The sequence below is a fragment of the Rhinoraja longicauda genome, chromosome 8, assembly GCF_053455715.1.
Source record: "Rhinoraja longicauda isolate Sanriku21f chromosome 8, sRhiLon1.1, whole genome shotgun sequence".
In the NCBI taxonomy this organism is placed as follows: domain Eukaryota; kingdom Metazoa; phylum Chordata; class Chondrichthyes; order Rajiformes; family Arhynchobatidae; genus Rhinoraja; species Rhinoraja longicauda.
This window is the reverse complement of record NC_135960.1, coordinates 62,018,064-62,037,062: the sequence shown is the minus strand read 5'-3', so window position 1 is coordinate 62,037,062 and position 18,999 is coordinate 62,018,064. Positions and strand designations below refer to the sequence as shown.

At 42.8% G+C, this 18,999-nt stretch overlaps 1 protein-coding gene across 3 annotated transcripts in view; it reads right to left on the bottom strand.

Annotated features, from left to right (window-relative positions):
• myo1b (myosin IB) overlaps positions 1-18,999 on the bottom strand; it is a 263,983-nt gene that overhangs the window by 124,127 nt on the left and 120,857 nt on the right. For all 3 annotated transcript variants that reach the window (XM_078404126.1, XM_078404124.1, XM_078404125.1), the window contains exons 5-7: positions 12,180-12,284; positions 10,716-10,762; positions 9,757-9,820 (exon numbers count right to left, since the gene is read on the bottom strand). In XM_078404126.1, the coding sequence (XP_078260252.1) occupies positions 9,757-9,820; positions 10,716-10,762; positions 12,180-12,284 (216 nt within the window). The remainder of the gene's footprint in view (positions 1-9,756; positions 9,821-10,715; positions 10,763-12,179; positions 12,285-18,999) is intronic.

Below are 18,999 nucleotides of genomic sequence, written 5' to 3'. Positions count from 1 at the left end.
GAGGGGGGGAGTGGAGCGGGGAGGGGGAGTGGGGGAGGAGCGGGTGCTGCACCAATGCAGGAGAGACAACCCTAGGAGGGGGGGGGTGGGGGGAGAGGGCAAGGGGGGAGGGATGGGGGGGGGGCAAGGGGGGAGGGAGAGGGGAGGGGGGGTGAGAGGGGAAGGGGGGAGGGAGGGGGGGGAGGGCGAGGGGGGAGAGGGGGGGAGTGAAGTGGGGAGGGGAGGGGGAGTGGGGGAGGAGCGGGTGCTGTACCAATGCAGGAGTAGTTTGGGCCCAACGGGTCCACTTGGTCTAGTCTATTATAAATTTGTCATCACATTAGTTGTATGATGGCAACAAAATATACCAACTCCTAAGGAACAGGGAAAATGAAAAAAAGTAATTTATATCCAAAGGTACGAAGACAACACTACTTATAAAGGGGGTTAAATTCAGAAGCACCCAGTAACGCAGGGATGATATTGTGAGATTAACCTGAACCCACTGCGTCCAATGCATGCAATACAAGGCATGCTAAGAATGTGCAGCCAGTAATTGCTATATCCTGAGCAGTTGCAGATTTCAGCAGCGAGCCCTCAATTGTGAGTACTTGAATTATTTCAAACTAACCTGGTACAAGTCTGACAGTGAATTGTATTGTAGCTGCATAAAATGGCTGTCCTCTGCAAGGATATTCTTGCTAAAATACAGATGTTTGCAAACTATTGCTTGGGCAGGTTGAGGAGGTGGGACCTTAGGTGCTCCTAATGCATAGAGGATGGGTGAGACATTCAGTTAAGGCTCTTCTCCCCCGCCCTCTTCCAGCAACCCGCCCTACTCTACTCTGTTTCTGATCTCTCTTTCTCAGTTTGTGATCTCCCCCTGTGCAGTGCAAGGACACTTCCATAATACATCAGTTCTGGGACCACCTGGTTCTTGCTGAGGCCGAGGTCAAAACTAAATCAGAGGCTGACAGACCACTCTCAGTAGCTCTGAGCAATGCAAAAACATGAAAAAAACATGTAGCACCTGAACAACTGTAGCAGCAGCTGGTATGGATCAGACACCAGCCAAACAGTTAGCAGTTGATAATCCTTTAAAAAGGCACTAATGGAGAGTTTATCTTGATGTTACATGTGCATTCTATCATGTATGATTAATAATGCGTGTTTGCCGGAATATGATCTCCACAATTGCAGCACTGATGTCCCCTTGGCATGCCTCATTGATTGGTGTATTTAGCTATTCAGCATACTTCAGATGGACATTAACACATAAAACATTGAGCAATACAGCCCATGAACGGGCTCATGTAAAAAAATGGGCGGCACGGTGGCGCAGCGGTAGAGTTGCTGCCTTACAGCGCTTGCAGCACTGGAGACCCGAGTTCGATCCCGACTACGGGTGCTGTCTGTACGGAGTTTGAACGTTCTCCCCGTGACTGCGTGGGTTTTCTCCAAGATCTTCGGTTTCCAAAGACGTACAGGTTTGTAGGTTAATTGGCTTGATATAAATGTAAATTGTCCCGTGTGTGTGCAGGGTAGTGTTAATTTTTTTTTTTATAGATACAGCGCGGAAACAGGCCCTTCGGCCCACCGAGTCCGCGCCGCCCTGCGATCCCCGCACATACTATCCTACACACACTAGGGACATTGTTTTTACATTTTACCCAGTCAATTAACCTACATGCCTGTATGTCTTTGGAGTGTGGGAGGAAACCGAAGATCTCGGAGAAAACCCACGCAGGTCACGGGGAGAATGTACAAACTCCGTACAGATGGCGCCCGTAGTCAGGATCGAACCTGAGTCTCAGGCGCTGCATTCGCTGTAAGGCAGCAACTCTACCGCTGCGCCACCATGCCGCAAGGGTGTGGGGATCACTGGCCGGTGCGGACTCGGTTGGCCGAGGGGCCTGTTTCCGCGCTGTCTCTCTAAACTAAACTAAACTATAAAGGAACAGGCCTTTCAGCCTACAATATCTGGGCTGAACATGAAGCCAAGACCAGCTCTTGCCTGCCTGGACTTAATCCATATCACTCCACTTTCCTGCATATCCATGTGCCCATACAATAGTCTCTTAAATGCCACTATCGAATGTGCCTTCACCATCACACCTGGCAGCGCATTCCGGGCACATCACCCTCTGTGTTGAAAAAAACTCGCCCCGCACATTTATTTTAAACTTTGACTCTCTCACCTTAAAACTATGCCCTCTTGTATTCAACTCTTGTATTAAAACTATGCCCTCTTGCATCCTGGGAAAAAGATTCTGGCTGTCTACCCTTTCTATGGTTCTCATAATGTTATATATTTCTAACTATTACAGAGTGTTCAGAACTGCACACAATATACCAATTGTGGCCCGACCAAATTCTTATAAATCTGCATCGTGATTAGCTGACTCTTATAATCAATATCCCAAGTAATGAAGGTAAGCATACCAGATAGACACAAAAAGCTGGAGTAATTTAGCTGGTCAGACCGCATCTCTGGAAAAAAAGAGATAGGTGACGTTTCGGGTCGAGACCCTTCTTCAGACTGATTCTGAAGAAGGGGCTCGACCCGAAACATCACCCGTTCCTTTTCTCCAGAGATGCTGTCTGACCCGCTGAGTTACTCCGGCTTCAGTTTAAACCAGCATCTGCAGTTCCTTCCCACACAAGTATACCATATGCCTTTATTGCCACTCTACTTGTGTTGCCACTCTCAGAGAGTGATGGAGTTGATCCTCAAGATCCCTCTGTACATCAATGTCGTTCAGGGTCTTGCCATTAATTGTATATTTTCCCATTAGCCAAACACATGCTCATGCACTCAATCTGACATTCTTTGTAGTTCATCCAACAAATATGCATTGTAAGAAAATAACTGCAAATGCTGGTACAAATCGAAGGTATTTATTCACAAAATGCTGGAGTAACTCAGTAGGTCAGGCAGCATCGCAGGAGAGAAGGAATGGGTGACGTTTCGGGTCAAGACCCTTCTTCAGACTGATGTCAGGGGGGCGGGAGAAAGGAAGGATATAGGTGGAGACAGGAAGACAGTGGGAGATCCGGGAAGGGGAGGGGAAGAGAGGGCCAGAGGAACTATCTAAAGTTGGAGAAGTCAATGTTCATACCGCTGGACTGCAAGCTGCCCAGGCGAAATATGAGGTGCTGTTCCTCCAATTTCCGGTGGGCCTCACAATGGCACTGGAGGAGGCCCATGACAGAAAGATCAGACTGGGAGTGGGAGGGGGAGTTGAAGTGCTCAGCCACCGGGAGATTGTTGGTTAAGGTGGACTGAGCGAAGGTGTTGAGCGAAGCAATCGCCGAGCCTGCTTTTGGTTTCGCTGATGTAAAGAAGTTGACATCTAGAGCAGCGGATGCAATAGATGAGGTTGGAGGAGGTGCAGGTGAACCTCTGTCTCACCTGGAAAGACTGTTTGGGTCCTTGGATGGAGTTGAGAGGGGAGGTAAAGGGAAGGTGTTGCATCTCCTGCGGTTGCTGTGGAAAGTGCCCGGGGATGGGGTGGTTTGGGTAGGAAAGGACGAGTGGACCAGGGAGTTACGGAGGGAACGGTCTCTGCGGAACGCAGAGAGGGGAGGGGATGGGAAGATGTGGCCAGTGGTGGGGTCCCGTTGTAGGTGACAGAAATGTTGGCGGATGATTTGTTGGATACGCTGGCTGGTGGGGTGGAAGGTGAGAACGCGGGGGATTCTGTCCTTGTTACGAATATGCATGCATGCTTTACACATTTTTATGAAACCGAAGAGGCATCTGTTCATTTTTAAAAAAAATACATGTTATAGGTCCCAATTTTTCTGCCAGAATATTTTGTAGGGCAAGGAACATCTAATAGCTTGGAAAAGAAACCAAACACGTAGCTGGTAGAAAACAGAAAAATCATATGAACGTGTGTTATTGCTTGCAACCCCACAAGAATTCTCAATCATTTCATTAGTGCTGTCTTATCATTAGTCTTAATTAATTTAATTTTATAATAAACATATCATTGATTCCTTGCTGAGATTTATTTCCCACCCATCCTGCTATAACCATCCCATTTTAATTAGTGCTACCCCTTAGGGTCTTTAACATGAATCATTTCCTTTCCATGTGTGCCTATGTATAAACCTACATTTTCTGCGCACATTGGCTAGTCCCAGTCATTCTGCCTGCATGAAGCTGTGAAGCACTTAACAATTCCTTAAATGGTAAGGCAGTTTCTATGCAGGGGAACTGCTTTCAAACCCTGTCCATTTCCTGCCGTGCAATTCTGTCCCAGACCCACAGCTGTGTGAGCAAGTTAAGCACAAAACTGAGGGCACGAATTTGCTTGTAAATGCAAAACTTAGCGACTAAAAAATGGATTGCAATAACGTTTCTAAACCCATGTCTGCTCTCGCCACTTAAGGTACACAATTTAGTGCACGCGATGTTATGGAAAGTGCAAAAATATGCAGCATCCACACCACTGTTTTTATGCCTATGATTGTGCCATCCAACTTTGGACTACTCAAGGAGTCCAATGGTTGAGCCACATCTTCCTCTCGCCTCCCAAGAGGTACGATAGGAAATCAAGGGCGGTGAACCTGTGGAATTCATTGCCACAGACGACTGTGGAGGCCAAGACAATGGATATTTTTTTCAGGCAGAGATTGACAGATTTTGTTTTTAGATTTAGAGATACAGCGCAGAAACAGGCCCTTCGGCCCACCGGGTCTGCGCCGCCCAGCGATCCCCGCACATTAACACAATCCTACACCCACTAGGGACAATATTTACATTTGCCCAGCCAATTAACCTACAAACCTGAAGATGGGTCTCGACCCGAAACGTCACCAATTCCTTCTCTCCCGAGATGCTGCCTGACCTGCTGAGTTACTCCAGCATTTTGTGAATAAATATCTTCGATTTGTACCAGCATCTGCAGTTATTTTCTTAACCTACAAACCTGTACATCTTTGGAGATTCTTGATTAGAAGGTAGACACAAAATGCTGGAGTAACTCAGCGGGTCAGGCAGCATCTCAGGAGAGAAGGAATGGGTGATGTTTTGGGTCGAAACCCTTCTTCAGAAGAAGGGTCTTCTGAAGAAGGGTCTCAGCCCGAAACGTCACCCATTCCTTCTCTCCTGAGATGCTGCCTGACCCGCTGTGTCACTCCAGCATTTTGTGTCTACCTTCGATTTAAACCAGCATTTGCAGTTTTTTTTCCTAGATTCTTGATTAGTAAGGGTGTCAGGGGTTATGGGGCAAAGGCAGTACAATGGGGTTGAGAGGCAAAGATAGATCAGCCATGATTGAATGGCATAGTAGACTTGAAGAACCGAATGGCTTATTTCTGCTCCCAGAAGTTATGAATGTGCTGAAGATGGCCCAGGTTAGGCCTGGTGCAATCCAGCAACTTCATTCAAGTAATTCCAGCCACTTAATTCAAGTAAATAAACAGGAATGGCTCTCAAATAGACAAGTTTCAAGGAATACGAATTAATTTGAGTTATTTAAATTCAGACATTAAATAGTTTATAAACATTTCCTACCACCTTAATCATTTTAAGTTTTTTTAGAATTAGATATTTAAAATTTCAAGAATTTAACAGAAAAAGGTTTTCAAAAAAGGTCTGGAAATTTTTTTCCAATATTTTGAGAATGCAGGTGATGATTACAGTCTTTCAAACTTTTTAACTAATCAGGATACCTATGCAGTGCTCAACACCTACCAGGGAAGGTCATGCACTCAATGCTGCTGGCACTGGGAAGCACTTTGTGGCATCAATAGACAATAGACAATAGGTGCAGGAGGAGGCCATTCGGCCCTTCGAGCCAGCACCGCCATTCAATGTGATCATGGCTGATCATTCTCAATCAGTACCCCGTTCCTGCCTTCTCCCCATACCCCCTGACTCCGCTATCCTTAAGAGCTCTATCTAGCTCACTCTTGAATGCATACAGAGAATTGGCCTCCACTGCCTTCTGAGGCAGAGAATTCCACAGATTCACAACTCTCTGACTGAAAAAGCTTTTCCTCATCTCAGTTCTAAATGGCCTACCCCTTATTCTTAAACTGTGGCCCCTTGTTCTGGACTCCCCCAACATTGGGAACATGTTTCCTGCCTCTAACGTGTCCAACCCCTTAATAATCTTATACGTTTCGATAAGATCTCCTCTCATCCTTCTAAATTCCAGTGTATACAAGCCTAGTCGCTCCAGTCTTTCAACATATGACAGTCCCGCCATTCCGGGAATTAACCTAGTAAACCTACGCTGCACGCCCTCAATAGCAAGAATATCCTTCCTCAAATTTGGAGACCAAAACTGCACACAGTACTCCAGGTGGGGTCTCACTAGGGCCCTGTACAACTGCAGAAGGACCTCTTTGCTCCTATCAAGTGTGGGAATGGGAGCAGCGTTCGTGAGTGGTGGTCTTGCCATTCTCTGAGGTGGGTCAGGATGATGTTGTATATGCTCTCTGTGGTGCAGCATTACATGAGCTCCCTTCCTCCGTCTCCTTTTGATTTTCTGCCCCAGGTTTTGAATGCTGTTGTTGACTCTGTGCTCACTGTTTTATCAGACAGCTCTTTCCAAATCCTAATGTCTCTCCATGTAATAAAATGTTATCTGTACATTACCATTGATTCTTTTGCCAATTAACTTAAATTTCTATCCTTTGGGTTTTGGTGCTTAAGTTGCTGGAAAAAAGTTTTGCTTTATTTTATCTGCATCCTTTACGATATAAAACATCTCACGTTGCATTGTCTTATTTTTCTGATCAAAATATGTCTTGCACTTCGCCACACTAAATTCCTATATTCCATTCCTTTTTTTCATCTCTTGGCATCAACTACTACTTTCTTCAATATTTATTGTACTTCCAAGTATCATGTTGTCTGTAAACTTTGAAATTGTACCCTGTGACACCAAAGTCCAATTCATCAATGTATTTCAAAGGCAGTGTTGACACTTATACTGGACCTTAGGGAAAACATTTACCTCACCAGTCCATAAAAAAGACATTTTCATCACAATTCTTTGTTTATTATCCCTTTGCCACAAGGACATAAATGGGAATTTAAATTTGACCAGTCTTGGAGGACTTGCGAGTCACACTCGGTTTCCTCCCACACTCCGAAGACATACAGGTTTGTAGGTTAATTGGCTTGGTATAAATGTAAATTGTCCCTAGTGTATGTAGGAGAGTGTTTAATGTGCGGGGATCGCTGGTCGGTGCGGACTCGGTGGGCTGAAGGGCCTGTTTCCGCGTTGAATCTCTAAACTAAACTAAACTAAAAATATCATTCTTAATAATATAGCTGACATTAATAAATTTAACAACAGGCTGCCTCAGGCAAATTATGATATTCTTTTCAAAGTTTTTGCTGCAGATGGGGTTTTAAATGCTACTGACTGTTTTATGAAGGACACTGCTGTTAGCATGGACAGTGCGTCTCTTGATAAGATTTGCCAAATGGACATCATTAAGAATGTATTCTTGTAGCAGTCAGCCAATCAATCCCGCTGGTCTCCCAAACGCTGGTCTGAAGGAGGGTCTCGACCAGAAACGTCACCCACTGCCTGTCCCGCTGAGTTACTCCAGCATTTTGTGTCTATCTTCAGTTCTTTCCTGCATCTGCAGTTCTTTCCTGCTCATTCGTGTGTACACCTCTACATAATTCACGAGTTCAAAACATAGGGAGGTTGGGTAGGAAAATAACGGCAGATGCTGGTATAAATCGAAGGTATCACAAAATGCTGGAGTAACTCAGCGGGTCAGGCAGCAGCTCGACACGAAACGTCACCCATTCCTTCTCTCCTAAAATGCTGCCTGACCCGCTGAGTTACTCCAGCATTTCGTGATACCTAGGGAGGTTGGGTAATCAGTTCAAGAACCAAACATGTGATGAAAATTGCAAAACTGTGACTTGACATGCACTAAATGAAGGGATAGTGGAAGTGGATGCACTAAATGACCAGAGATGGGGAACAAACTATTTATTTGAAATGGGAAATTTTTTGAGGTTTATCGAACAAGTACGATGGGCTTAATCAACACTTTAAGTTGTATCATTCCATAGTTGCCAGTGTTACCAGCCAGCTCCAGTACTTCCATCTAAAACAGAATGCACTCTGGACAGAAGAACTTCAATGTTCTAAAGTCCATGGTCACGCACCTCAGGAGATAGTTACCTGGCATGAGCAGAATGACAACAATCTATACAAGTCTGGACGCTTCCCAGCAGGCCACAATCAAACGTGTTCTTATATGCCCCACTGCAGTCTTGCAGAGAGTTTCATGTCACGGTCTAACTTGCTTAATGTAATTCTTTATAACAAAAATTCAACTTTGTATATTGTGTGATGCTTAATAGTATATATTAGCAATAACATATGTGGAATGTAAATAATTTAAAAAATGGGAAGCATCTTTCAGCTGATCTAGGTTACTTGCTTCCAATTATATCTGCTGAAAACATATTTTCACTCATTGAACTAAGCAAGTCCAGTCAGCACAATGTGTTCCAGGAATGGATATTCTGCTCATTAAAACTGTGCACCAGGAACCAGTGTGCTCAACAACATAAAAATATTTGGATCCAGTCCACAGAAAACTAAATGTCCCACTGATCAAAATGGAAATATCGTATTTAGTTTACAAGCATTAAGTGAACTCTAAGCATTGGATATCTTTTTTTAAATCTTCAGTGCGATAGAAGGAGCTGCAGATGCTGGTTTAAACCGAAGATACATTAGAAACAAAAAAGCTGCAGTAACTCAGCGGGACAGGCAGCATCTCTGGAGAGAAGGAATGGGCAACGTTTCGGGTCGAGACCCTTCTTATTTTTTCACAATTCTAATAAGGCAGGACAAGAACTCAAACATTTCAACATACGATGGAGATAAATGGACAGGACAGGATGTGGGAACTTCCACACACACATACAACCGAGAACAATAAGGTGTTTTTTCAGAATTGAGTAAGATCCATTCACTTCACAGATACAAATTTCTTCAGGTGTAAAATAAACTGGGTCTTGGTTTTTATTGTTACACATTTTCACCGTTAAATTCACCGTTTACATGCTTTAAACTCTAGGTTAAATGCTTTATCTTTTACCGTTTACATGCTTTTATCACCTGTCTATATGTACTGTATTGTATTGCACTGTCTAATTGTATTGTGAAGTGTCATATTGTACTGCACTGCCATCGACGGTCTATATGTTTCGCATTTGTATTGCACTAATTTTTCTTTGCAGGATACTCCTAGCAGAATAATAATATGAATTAATAGCCCAGATTAATAGCCCGGAAACAAGAATGGTAACAGCAAAATGAACACGTTTCAATCGAAGTGGCAAACATCCACTACATAAGGATAATCCAGCCAAGCAACTTCAGAGTAGAGACTGCACAAAACTGAAAGGAGGGAGGAGAATCCGAGAAATACAAGATCCTTAAATCCTTCCCTCTGGGGAAGTGGGAGCTTGTGTGTGAGATGTATTCCTGGTAAACATCTTTAAACTCATTGTTCTTCAGTCTGTTTCTTCAACAGACTGAAGAACAATGGGTTCAAATATGTCTACGAGGAATAAGAGAAAGATGTTTACGAGGGAGTTCTGCTCACAAATACCATTTATTATGGACATCTATAAGAGATCTGTGTTTTCCATTACTTCATTACTGTACCTGACCATCCCACACTTCACAGCATTTGAATCTCAACAACTGAAAACCTCCTCAAAACATTAGATGCTTGCAGATTAATAATGCTTTACTATTTGAGAGTGTTACTTACAGTTGCTGATAACACCACCAAGTGGGTCGCCTTTAAAGTCAAACTCGATGTCCATGTACTTTCCCTGTGAAGTAGAAACATTTAATTGAAATCTGGGATGAAATTGATAGAACAGAAAGTTAGAGTCCAACAAATATCATAGGTTGATGGTAGTGTTGGGAACAGAACAAAAATACCATTATTCAGAAATATAATTAACAATCATTTAAATTGTGTTTTTAATTCTATATATTGCAATTTCTGTTGAATTGGAAAATTTCATACAAAATAAGACAATAACCTAATTTTTTGTTTGCAGGTGTCAACATTGTGTAAAATAAGTTCAGGATTTGCTGCAGAATCTCGCAGAGGTGCTGTGTTGGTAACTTCACCTCTTTACATTCAGCGCAACTCAAGAGAGAGTTAGATATAGCTCTTAGGCCTGTATGAATCAAGGGATATGGGGAGAAAGCAGAAATGGGGTACTGATTTTGGATGATCAGCCATGATCATATTGAATGGCGATGCTGGCTCGAAGGCCGAATGGCCTACTCTTGCACCAATTGTCTATGTTTCTATGGTTGTCACAGCTCAGGGGTGTATGATGACAAGATACAGGCTGGTAACACACAGTTTGTAAAATCAAAGCTGGCATTTGAACCAGCTTCTTCGGAAAGACTTGCATATCTTATCAAACAATGCTATCAAACATAGTAAGAAATATTCATGTTGCACAAACTAAAGCATGCAAAAGATGAAACGGAAGATCTGGCCCAGGCATGGAATACTTTTCCAAACTCACATACCTCAGAATTAACCTAAACATGTCGGCAATTGACTTTAGAGATTGATATCATGCAGCATTTATTCGTTTCAGAAATGAAAACAAAATATTTTTTGATGTAAAAAATGCTGAATGCTTTCTGATGTAAAAGCCAAGATAAAGTTATCGACTTACAATCCATAAAAGAATTACTTACAAATCTGGACGAATTGTCATTCCTTACAGTTTTGGCATTTCCAAAGGCTGGTGGGAAAGAAAACAAGAAGCAATAACAAATTAACCATAGGTCTTCGCTTCTGTACCGAGAAATAATAAAAGGAGCCAGCCATTGTACAATTCATTGTTAAAATCCCACTTTAGAGATTTTTTCACAATAGAGATATTGTGAAAAAATCTCTAAAGTGGGATTTTAACAATGAATTGTACAATGGCTGGCTCCTTTTCTTTTGTTTTTAATTTCTTTTGTTTTGATCAGTTGGAAAAATATTTTACATTCTTCTATAATTCAACACCACAGAAAGAAAAGATAACAATAGAAATAAATGTTGAACCATTCTAAGGAATGGAACAAGTACTTTATCTGTACTAAATACAAGGAGAAACAGGCACACATTTAGATGCAGAGGTATATTGTGCACAACATTACCTTGATTTTCTATCTTTATTCAACATAAATAATTGTTTTTACCAAAATGTTTTATTCATAATGGGTCTTTCTGCAGCATAATCTGTTGATGTGTTAATGTTTATCATCTTAAATATGTGCTGATACTAGAAATCCTAATAATTAGCAACCCCACTCTTAAAATTGGATAGATCAAAATACATGTGAAAATTAGCATGTTAAAATATGAATAGATTCCAATAGCCACCCAAGATAACTTAGTGGCTGTAGAATAGCTTCTTGTTAATAATGAATTTCAAGGAGGTGGGTGGGATTTAGTAATGGTAATGCCATTGAATTTCAAAAAGAGCAGCTGAAACTCTTTCTGTTGGGGATGATCTTTTTTCTAGATGATATTTTTATAAGTTGAGTGTAATGCAGGTGAGGCCCATCATTTACCTCACCATGCCTCAACATTGTCTTATGATATGCAGCAACTATCTCTTGTGGAATGTAGGCTTCAGTGATCGGGAGGTTATTCATTCAATTTACCACTGTGCGACTGCCAGTAAATACTCATTCTTTTGACTTGTATTGGAGGGAAGACCCTGATACAGTTGAAGACCCTAGAGAATTGTCCTGATCAACTCCTGCAGGAATGACGTGGAGCCGAGATACTAGATATCCAACAGCCCACAGCCATCTTCATTGTACCATTTTCTCTCTAAATCTCAGAGACTTCAAGTGTATTTGTGTTTGTGTTGTCATACTTGATCAAACACTGCTTAGATATCAAGGGCAGTCACTTGTATCGTATCTTGACATTAACCTCTTTTCTTTATGTTTGGACCAAGATTGCAATGACGTTCACTCTTCCTTCTCTCCAGAGATGCTGCCTGACCTGCTGAGTTACTCCAGCACTTTGTGTCTATCTTCGGTGTAAGCCAGCATTTGCAGTTCCTTCCTATATATTGATTGTATGACTTTACACTTGCCCCCATAACAATGGTCTTACCTACTCAAGCAAGACAACGTGTAAAATATGCTTAAACGTACCCTCAAGCACAGGGTTTGACTGTAGCAGCTGCTCCTTGACTTGATTGACCTCTGCTCCCTTGCCACAAACCGCAGCCACATAGGACATAACCAACTTGCTCGCCTCTGGAAAGATTAAGCATTCTTTTAGTAACATGACACATAGTCGACCTAATAACATGTATACCATCTATACACTAAAACTCTTGTTTGTTTGTTTGTTTGTTCCTGAACTACAGCCAAAACGGTACACGATAGCGCGACAAGTTTAGGCCCACCTTACTCACCATCGTCCCTTTGGTGCTAATGGAAGAGGTTTCATTGAAATCGGTGTTATATTTTTAAAGTTATTCACATTTAAAATTTTTAATCTATCTCCTAGGGAGGGAAGGGGAGGGAGGGAGGAAGGGGGTGGAGGGAGGGAGAGGGTGGAGGGAGGGGAGGGAGGGGAGGGGAAGGAGGGGGGAGGAGCGAGGATAAGGGGGGTTGAGGGGGATGGAATGGGGGTGAGGGGAAAGGGAGGGGGAGTGGAAGGGGAGGAGGGGGAGGGGGTGGAGGGAGGAGAGGGTGCTGCACCAATGCAAGAGAGGTTTGGGCCCAATGGGTCCTCATGGTCTAATACCATATAAACCAGCATCTGCAGTTCCTTCCTACACATATGTTTACCCCTGCCAGGATAATCCAACATTTCATTCTATGGGGATGGAAAGTAGAATAAGATTTTATTTTGGAAATCAAAATGTTATTTGCTCTAAAATATGTAGATATCTTTAGCAATTTATATGTAGATATCTTTAGATATATTGCAGCAACTAGTAACAAAATCTAATCGTTTCTTCCAATTTCACCCCAGTTTCAACTTTCTTTGTCATTTTTGTCAATCATCCTTACACACACACACACACACAATCAGATTTGTGGCTGCTAGAAATACCATGAAGAAACTGGCTACCAGCCACTGAAGAAGGACTGACCTATTTTAGATTTGATTTCAGTCCTATTTTCAGGTCTGGTGGTTATGAGATCAACTACTTGAGCGTTTCTGTATCCTATTAATTTCAGAATCAAGATCAAGAAATGTGAACGCTGAATATCTAAAGTAGAAACAGACGGTATCAAATGTTCTCGACCGGTAATTGAAAGTTAATAACAAGGCCTTTTGGGTGTGATACTGGAGTCAAGGCCATATTTATCCCTCCATCTATATACTAAAACTCTCGTTTGTTTGTTTGTTTGTTTGTTCCTGAACTACAGCCAAAATGGTACACGACAGCGCAACAATTTTAGGCCCACCTTACTCACCGTCATTCCTTTGGTGCTAATGGAAAAAGTTATTGAAATCGGTGTTATATTTTTTAAGTTATTCACATTTTAAAGTTTAAATCTATCTCCTAGGGAGGGAGGGGGGAGGAGGGAAAGCGTGGGAGGGGAAGGGGGGAGGGGAAGGGGGAGGGGGAGGGAGGGGGGAGGGGAGGGAGGGGAAGGAAAGGGTGCTGCACCCATGCAGGAGAGGTTTGGGCCCAATGGATCCACTTAGTCCAGTCAGAGTTTAAAAACAGATTATGTGGTCAGTATTGCAGTAGTTTCTATGAGAACTTGCAGCATACTAATTGTCTGCCATGTTTCCTACAGTCCATTTACAACGTTTCAACATATACCCCAATTACGTCAAGGTCCTTTGGACACTGATGAAGGCTTGCATTGTACCATTATTTCACTTTGCAATGCTTTTGCATACATTTTGAATTTTCTTCCCAATTATTCCAAACTTGCCAATTAACATGGTAGAAACACCAAATAATTGATTAGAAATTATTCGAGAGAGTAGCAGAGATTAAATCAAACATTACTTCATGTGTCAAGTATTATGTCACTTCAATTTAACTTTAGTTAATCAAAAATTAGCGTTGATTCCATATTGCCGTGTCTGAGGTAAAGATCTTGTGATAGGCAGATGAGCGATTTCAACCAAGATTAGGTGGAAATATATAAAGGGGAAGCAGATTAGACTTTATTGCCTTCCATCACAGTGAAGAACGTGGGGAATCCGCTGTGGTGGATGTTTATGTTCAAGTTTATGTAGTTGTGTGTCTTGCTGCTTTTTTTAGTATGGCCGTATGGTAATTTGAATTTCAATGTACCTTAATTGGTACACGTGACAATAAACTGACCTTGTAATCTTGAAATATATTGCGTAGTTTGCAAGTCAACGGTATGAACATTGAACACTCCATCTTCAAGTAATAGCCCCTCTCCTCACTCCATCTGCAACCCCAGAGTCTCTTGTTTCCGTTTTATCCCCCTTTTTTCCCCTTCCCCATCCCTTCCACTTCCACACACATCCCTCCCTCCGGTTTTACATTTCACTCCTCACCTTATCCTGACGCCCTTTAATCTTCTTTTCACCTCTAGCCTTTGTCACTTACTCCACAAACCTGCCAATTCACTACCCCCTCGCCTGTATCCACCTAACACTTGCCAGGCTTTGTCCTGCCCCCACCTCTCTCCTCCACCTCCCCCACCAACTGCAGTCTGAACAAGAGCCCTGACCTCAAACGTAGCCTGTACATTCCCTCCCCAGACCCATTAAATTCCTCCAGCACTTTGTGTTTCGCTCAAGATTCCAGCATTTTTAGTTTTAATTTCAGAGATACAGCGCGGAAACAGGCCCTTCGGCCCACCGAATCCACGCCGACCAGCAATCCCTGCACATTAACATTATCTTACACACACGAGGGTCAATTTACACTTATACCAAGCCAATCAACCTACGAACCTCTACGTCTTTGGAGAGTGGGAGGAAACCGAAGATCTCAGAGAAAACCTACGCGGTCACGGGGAGATCGTACAAACTCTGTACAGACAGCACCCCTAGTCAGGATTGAACCCGGGTCTGCGGCACTGCAAGGGCTGTAAGGCAGCAACTCTACTGCTGCACCACCGTGCCGCCCTAAGTTTCTTGTGTCTCCATTGGGTTGGAATATGCTAGGCCATGCCAACTGTTTTGTGTTGAACTGCCAGCATGTACCTCAGTATGTGCCAGAAAGGACGTGGCTTGCACATATATCGGCTACATCCTGCCTGCTATTACAGAGCTGTGTTCCAACAATGGAATGGTCTGAAGGGTCCTGACTCAAAACGTCACGTATTGTGGAGAACTGTATATACTCCAGAGACACTGAGTTACTCCAGCATTTTAGGTCTATCTTTGGTTTTAACCCAGCATCTGCATTTTCCTCTGACTACATTTTATCAGATCAGACCTGGGCAGGAGAATCCAGTCCTCTCACTTGAATGTAGAGGAATGGCTACATGGGACAAAGGTATGAACCATAAACATTTTTGAATTCATCGAGTTTGCTGAGATCTTTTCAATGAACAGAGACATTCAGAAGCATTCTAAGACTGGACAGGTTTGACGTTGAGCTAACAAAGATTTCTCAGCCGTTTTAAGGACATCACCCTTCACACAGGGTAGTATTCCATTGCATAATGTCCATTTGCACTCATTCTGGATGAGGACAGCCACGGTGGTAGGTCCACAAAATGCAAATCGTTATTTGCTACCTGCGTCAGCAGCGTGCTGGTGGAATACCATTGACAACCTGTACAAGTTCATTATACAACACAACATGCAGGAGTAACTCAGCGTGTCAGGCTGCATCTCTGGAGAAGAAGGATGGGTGACATTTCGGGTTGGAACCCTTCTTCAGACCCATCATTTCTCTCCAGAGGTGCTACTTTACCTGCCGAGTTACTCCAGCTATTTGTGTCTTTCTTTGTAATTTGCATCTGCAGTTCCTTGTTTGTACGAGTTCATTATAAAGCCATTTTAAAATCCAGTCGTACCATTCAGCCTTACTTGTTCTCTATCAATTGATGCTTAAGAATATCCTCTGGGGAACACATTAAATAGGACAAACATTTGTAGGCATCTTTCATGATCACAGGTCATTCTAAAGGTCAAACAATGATGTAGCTTTTGTTGTGAAATCATTGTATTGTAGGAATTATTGCAAACGATTTGTATGGAATTGGGATTAGCACCTCGATTGACATGGACAAGGTGAAAAGTAAGGGCCCGTTTCTGAGCTGTACATTTCTTTGATTCTATGCTGCAATAAGCTCCCAGAAACACCAATATAACAATAACATTATTCTTGCTATTGAGGGCGTGCAGCGTAGGTTTACTAGGTTAATTCCCGGAATGGCGGGACTGTCATATGTTGAAAGACAGGAGCGACTAGGCTTGTATACACTGGAATTTAGAAGGATGAGAGGAGATCATATCGAAACGTATAAAATTATTAAGGGGTTGGACACGTTAGAGGCAGGAAACATGTTCCCAATGTTGGGGGAGTCCAGAACAAGGGGCCACAGTTTAAAAATAAGGGGTAGGCCATTTAGTACTGAGATGAGGAAAAACTTTTTCAGTCAGAGAGTTGTGAATCTGTGGAATTCTCTGCCTCAGAAGGCAGTGGAGGCCAATTCTCTGAATGCATTCAAGAGAGAGCTGGATAGAGCTCTTAAGGATAGCGGAGTCAGGGGGTATGGGGAGAAGGCAGGAACGGGGTACTGATTGAGAATGATCAGCCATGATCACATTGAATGGCGGTGCTGGCTCGAAGGGCCGAATGGCCTCCTCCTGCACCTATTGTCTATTGTCTATAATAAAAAAAAGATGAATGACAATCATTGATGGTTGAGAAATAAACGTCAGCCACAATGGCAGAAAGAGCTTCCCTGCAGCTCAGTTCAGCTTTGGAAAACCAACCTAGATTTTCGTGTTCAAATCAGTGGCAGAACGGTGACACAGCGGTAGAGTTGCTGCCCTACAGCGCCAGAGACCCAGGTTCGATCCTAACTATGGCTGTTGTCTGTATGGAGTATGTATGTTCTCACCGTGATCGTGTGGGTTTTCTCCGGGTGCTCTGGTTTCCTCCCACACTCCAAAGACGTACAAGTTTGTAGGTTAATTGGGCTTCGGTAAAAGTTGTCAATTGTCCCTAGTGTAGGATAGTGTATGGGCATCGTGGGTCGAAGGATCTGTTTCCGTGCTGTATCTCTAAACTAAGCTCAACTAAATCTCTGAAGTGGGATTTGAACACACAATCTTCTCAATTCAAAGTCAAGATTACCATCGATGGAATTCCAGCCGTCACTTTCAAGAGATAGTTCTGTTACGTGACGTGCGTGCGTGCAGCAATCCCAACTATTAAATTTTCAGCAAGCCTCAGTGCTTGAAGGAATTTTATTCCAAATCCAATAAAAGGAAAAATTTCCAGCATTCCTAAAATTTGAATTCACACATCTGACTGAATGTTTTTTTTTCATGAGGTACAGCAAAAAGGTGGAAAATGTACAATGGTGAGGTTCATTGGTGGCTCAGTTTAAAGACAAGACGTCCTTAATATTCAGGAATCCTTTTTGTTCATTGAGGACTTTATAAATTAAGTTATGTAACTTGCTGTTTCTACCCGTCTGTCCTGCTTTCCTCCTTCCTTTCATTTTAAATAAATATTTTACTTGCTCCACAACAACGGCCTGGAAAGATACGAAGGCACAGAAGCTGAAAGTCACGTCACAACCTTGACATTCATTAGCAATGCAATCCGCGCATATTGATATTGGTATTAGTATTTGTTTATTATTGTCAGGGAAAAACTAAGCTAACATTGTATCTTGATGTACGTAATAATAATAAACAAATATGTGCAATCAAGGCATACACAAGGATAATAGGTTGTACAAAGGAAAAACCCCCAGAATATAGCGATACAGGATGAAAGAGTTACCATTACAGAAAAAAGCCTGAGGTCAGTCATTTAGATTTTAGATTTAGAGATACGGCGCAGAATCAGGCCCTTCGGCCCACCGGGTCCGTGCCGCCCAGTGGTCCCCGCACACCAACACCATCCTACACCCACTAGGGACAATTTTTACATTTGCCCAGCCAAGTAACCTACATACCTGTACGTCTTTGGAGTGTGGGAGGAAACCGAAGATCTCGGAGAAAACCCACGCAGGTCACGGGGAGAACGTACAAACTCCGTACAGACGGAGCCCGTAGTCAGGATCGAACCTGAGTCTCCGGCGCTGCATTCGCTGTAAGGCAGCAACTCTACCGCTGCGTAACCGTGAGATAGATTGGAAGATCAGGCCTATACCCTGGCTTATGGAGGACCGTCTAGAGGTCTGATGATGACCCGGCGGCAGTGTGGTGCCAGAGACTTGATCTTGGCTGCTGTCTGTGTGGAGTTTGCACGTCCACACTGTGACTATGTGTGTTTCCCCTGGGTGCTCTGGTTTCCTCCCACATCCCAAAGATGTGCTGGTTTGTAGGTTATTTGGCCCTTGTAAATTGCCCCATGTACAAGGAGTGGATGAGAAAGTGGGAGAACATAGAACTAGTGTGAACAGGTGATCGATGGTCAGTGTGGTCAGTGAGTTAAAAGGCCTGTTTCCATGCTGTATCTCGATAGCTAAAACTGAAAACATTGCTTGGCCTGCATGTGAAGACAAAAACAGCCGTTTAACTGGTGGCACTGGTGGAAATTGGTCTAATAAAACCTCTTCTGCAAGCAAATAAGAACTGTGATTGTTCAAACCAGTGAAGCTAAAAATTATAATGGAAATAAAAGTACTAGATGCTGCACCATTTTTTGAGAACATTTGGGGAATTTTCACACCAAAAAGGATGACCTGACACAAATGAAAAGCCCATCAAGAAGTTAAAAATACTGCAGGAATAAGACACTCAGAAAGGTGTATAATGTTACTACACTAGCCTCAACTGATTTTCAGCAGCACAACACTTCTTCGTGTGGTACTGCATGACAAT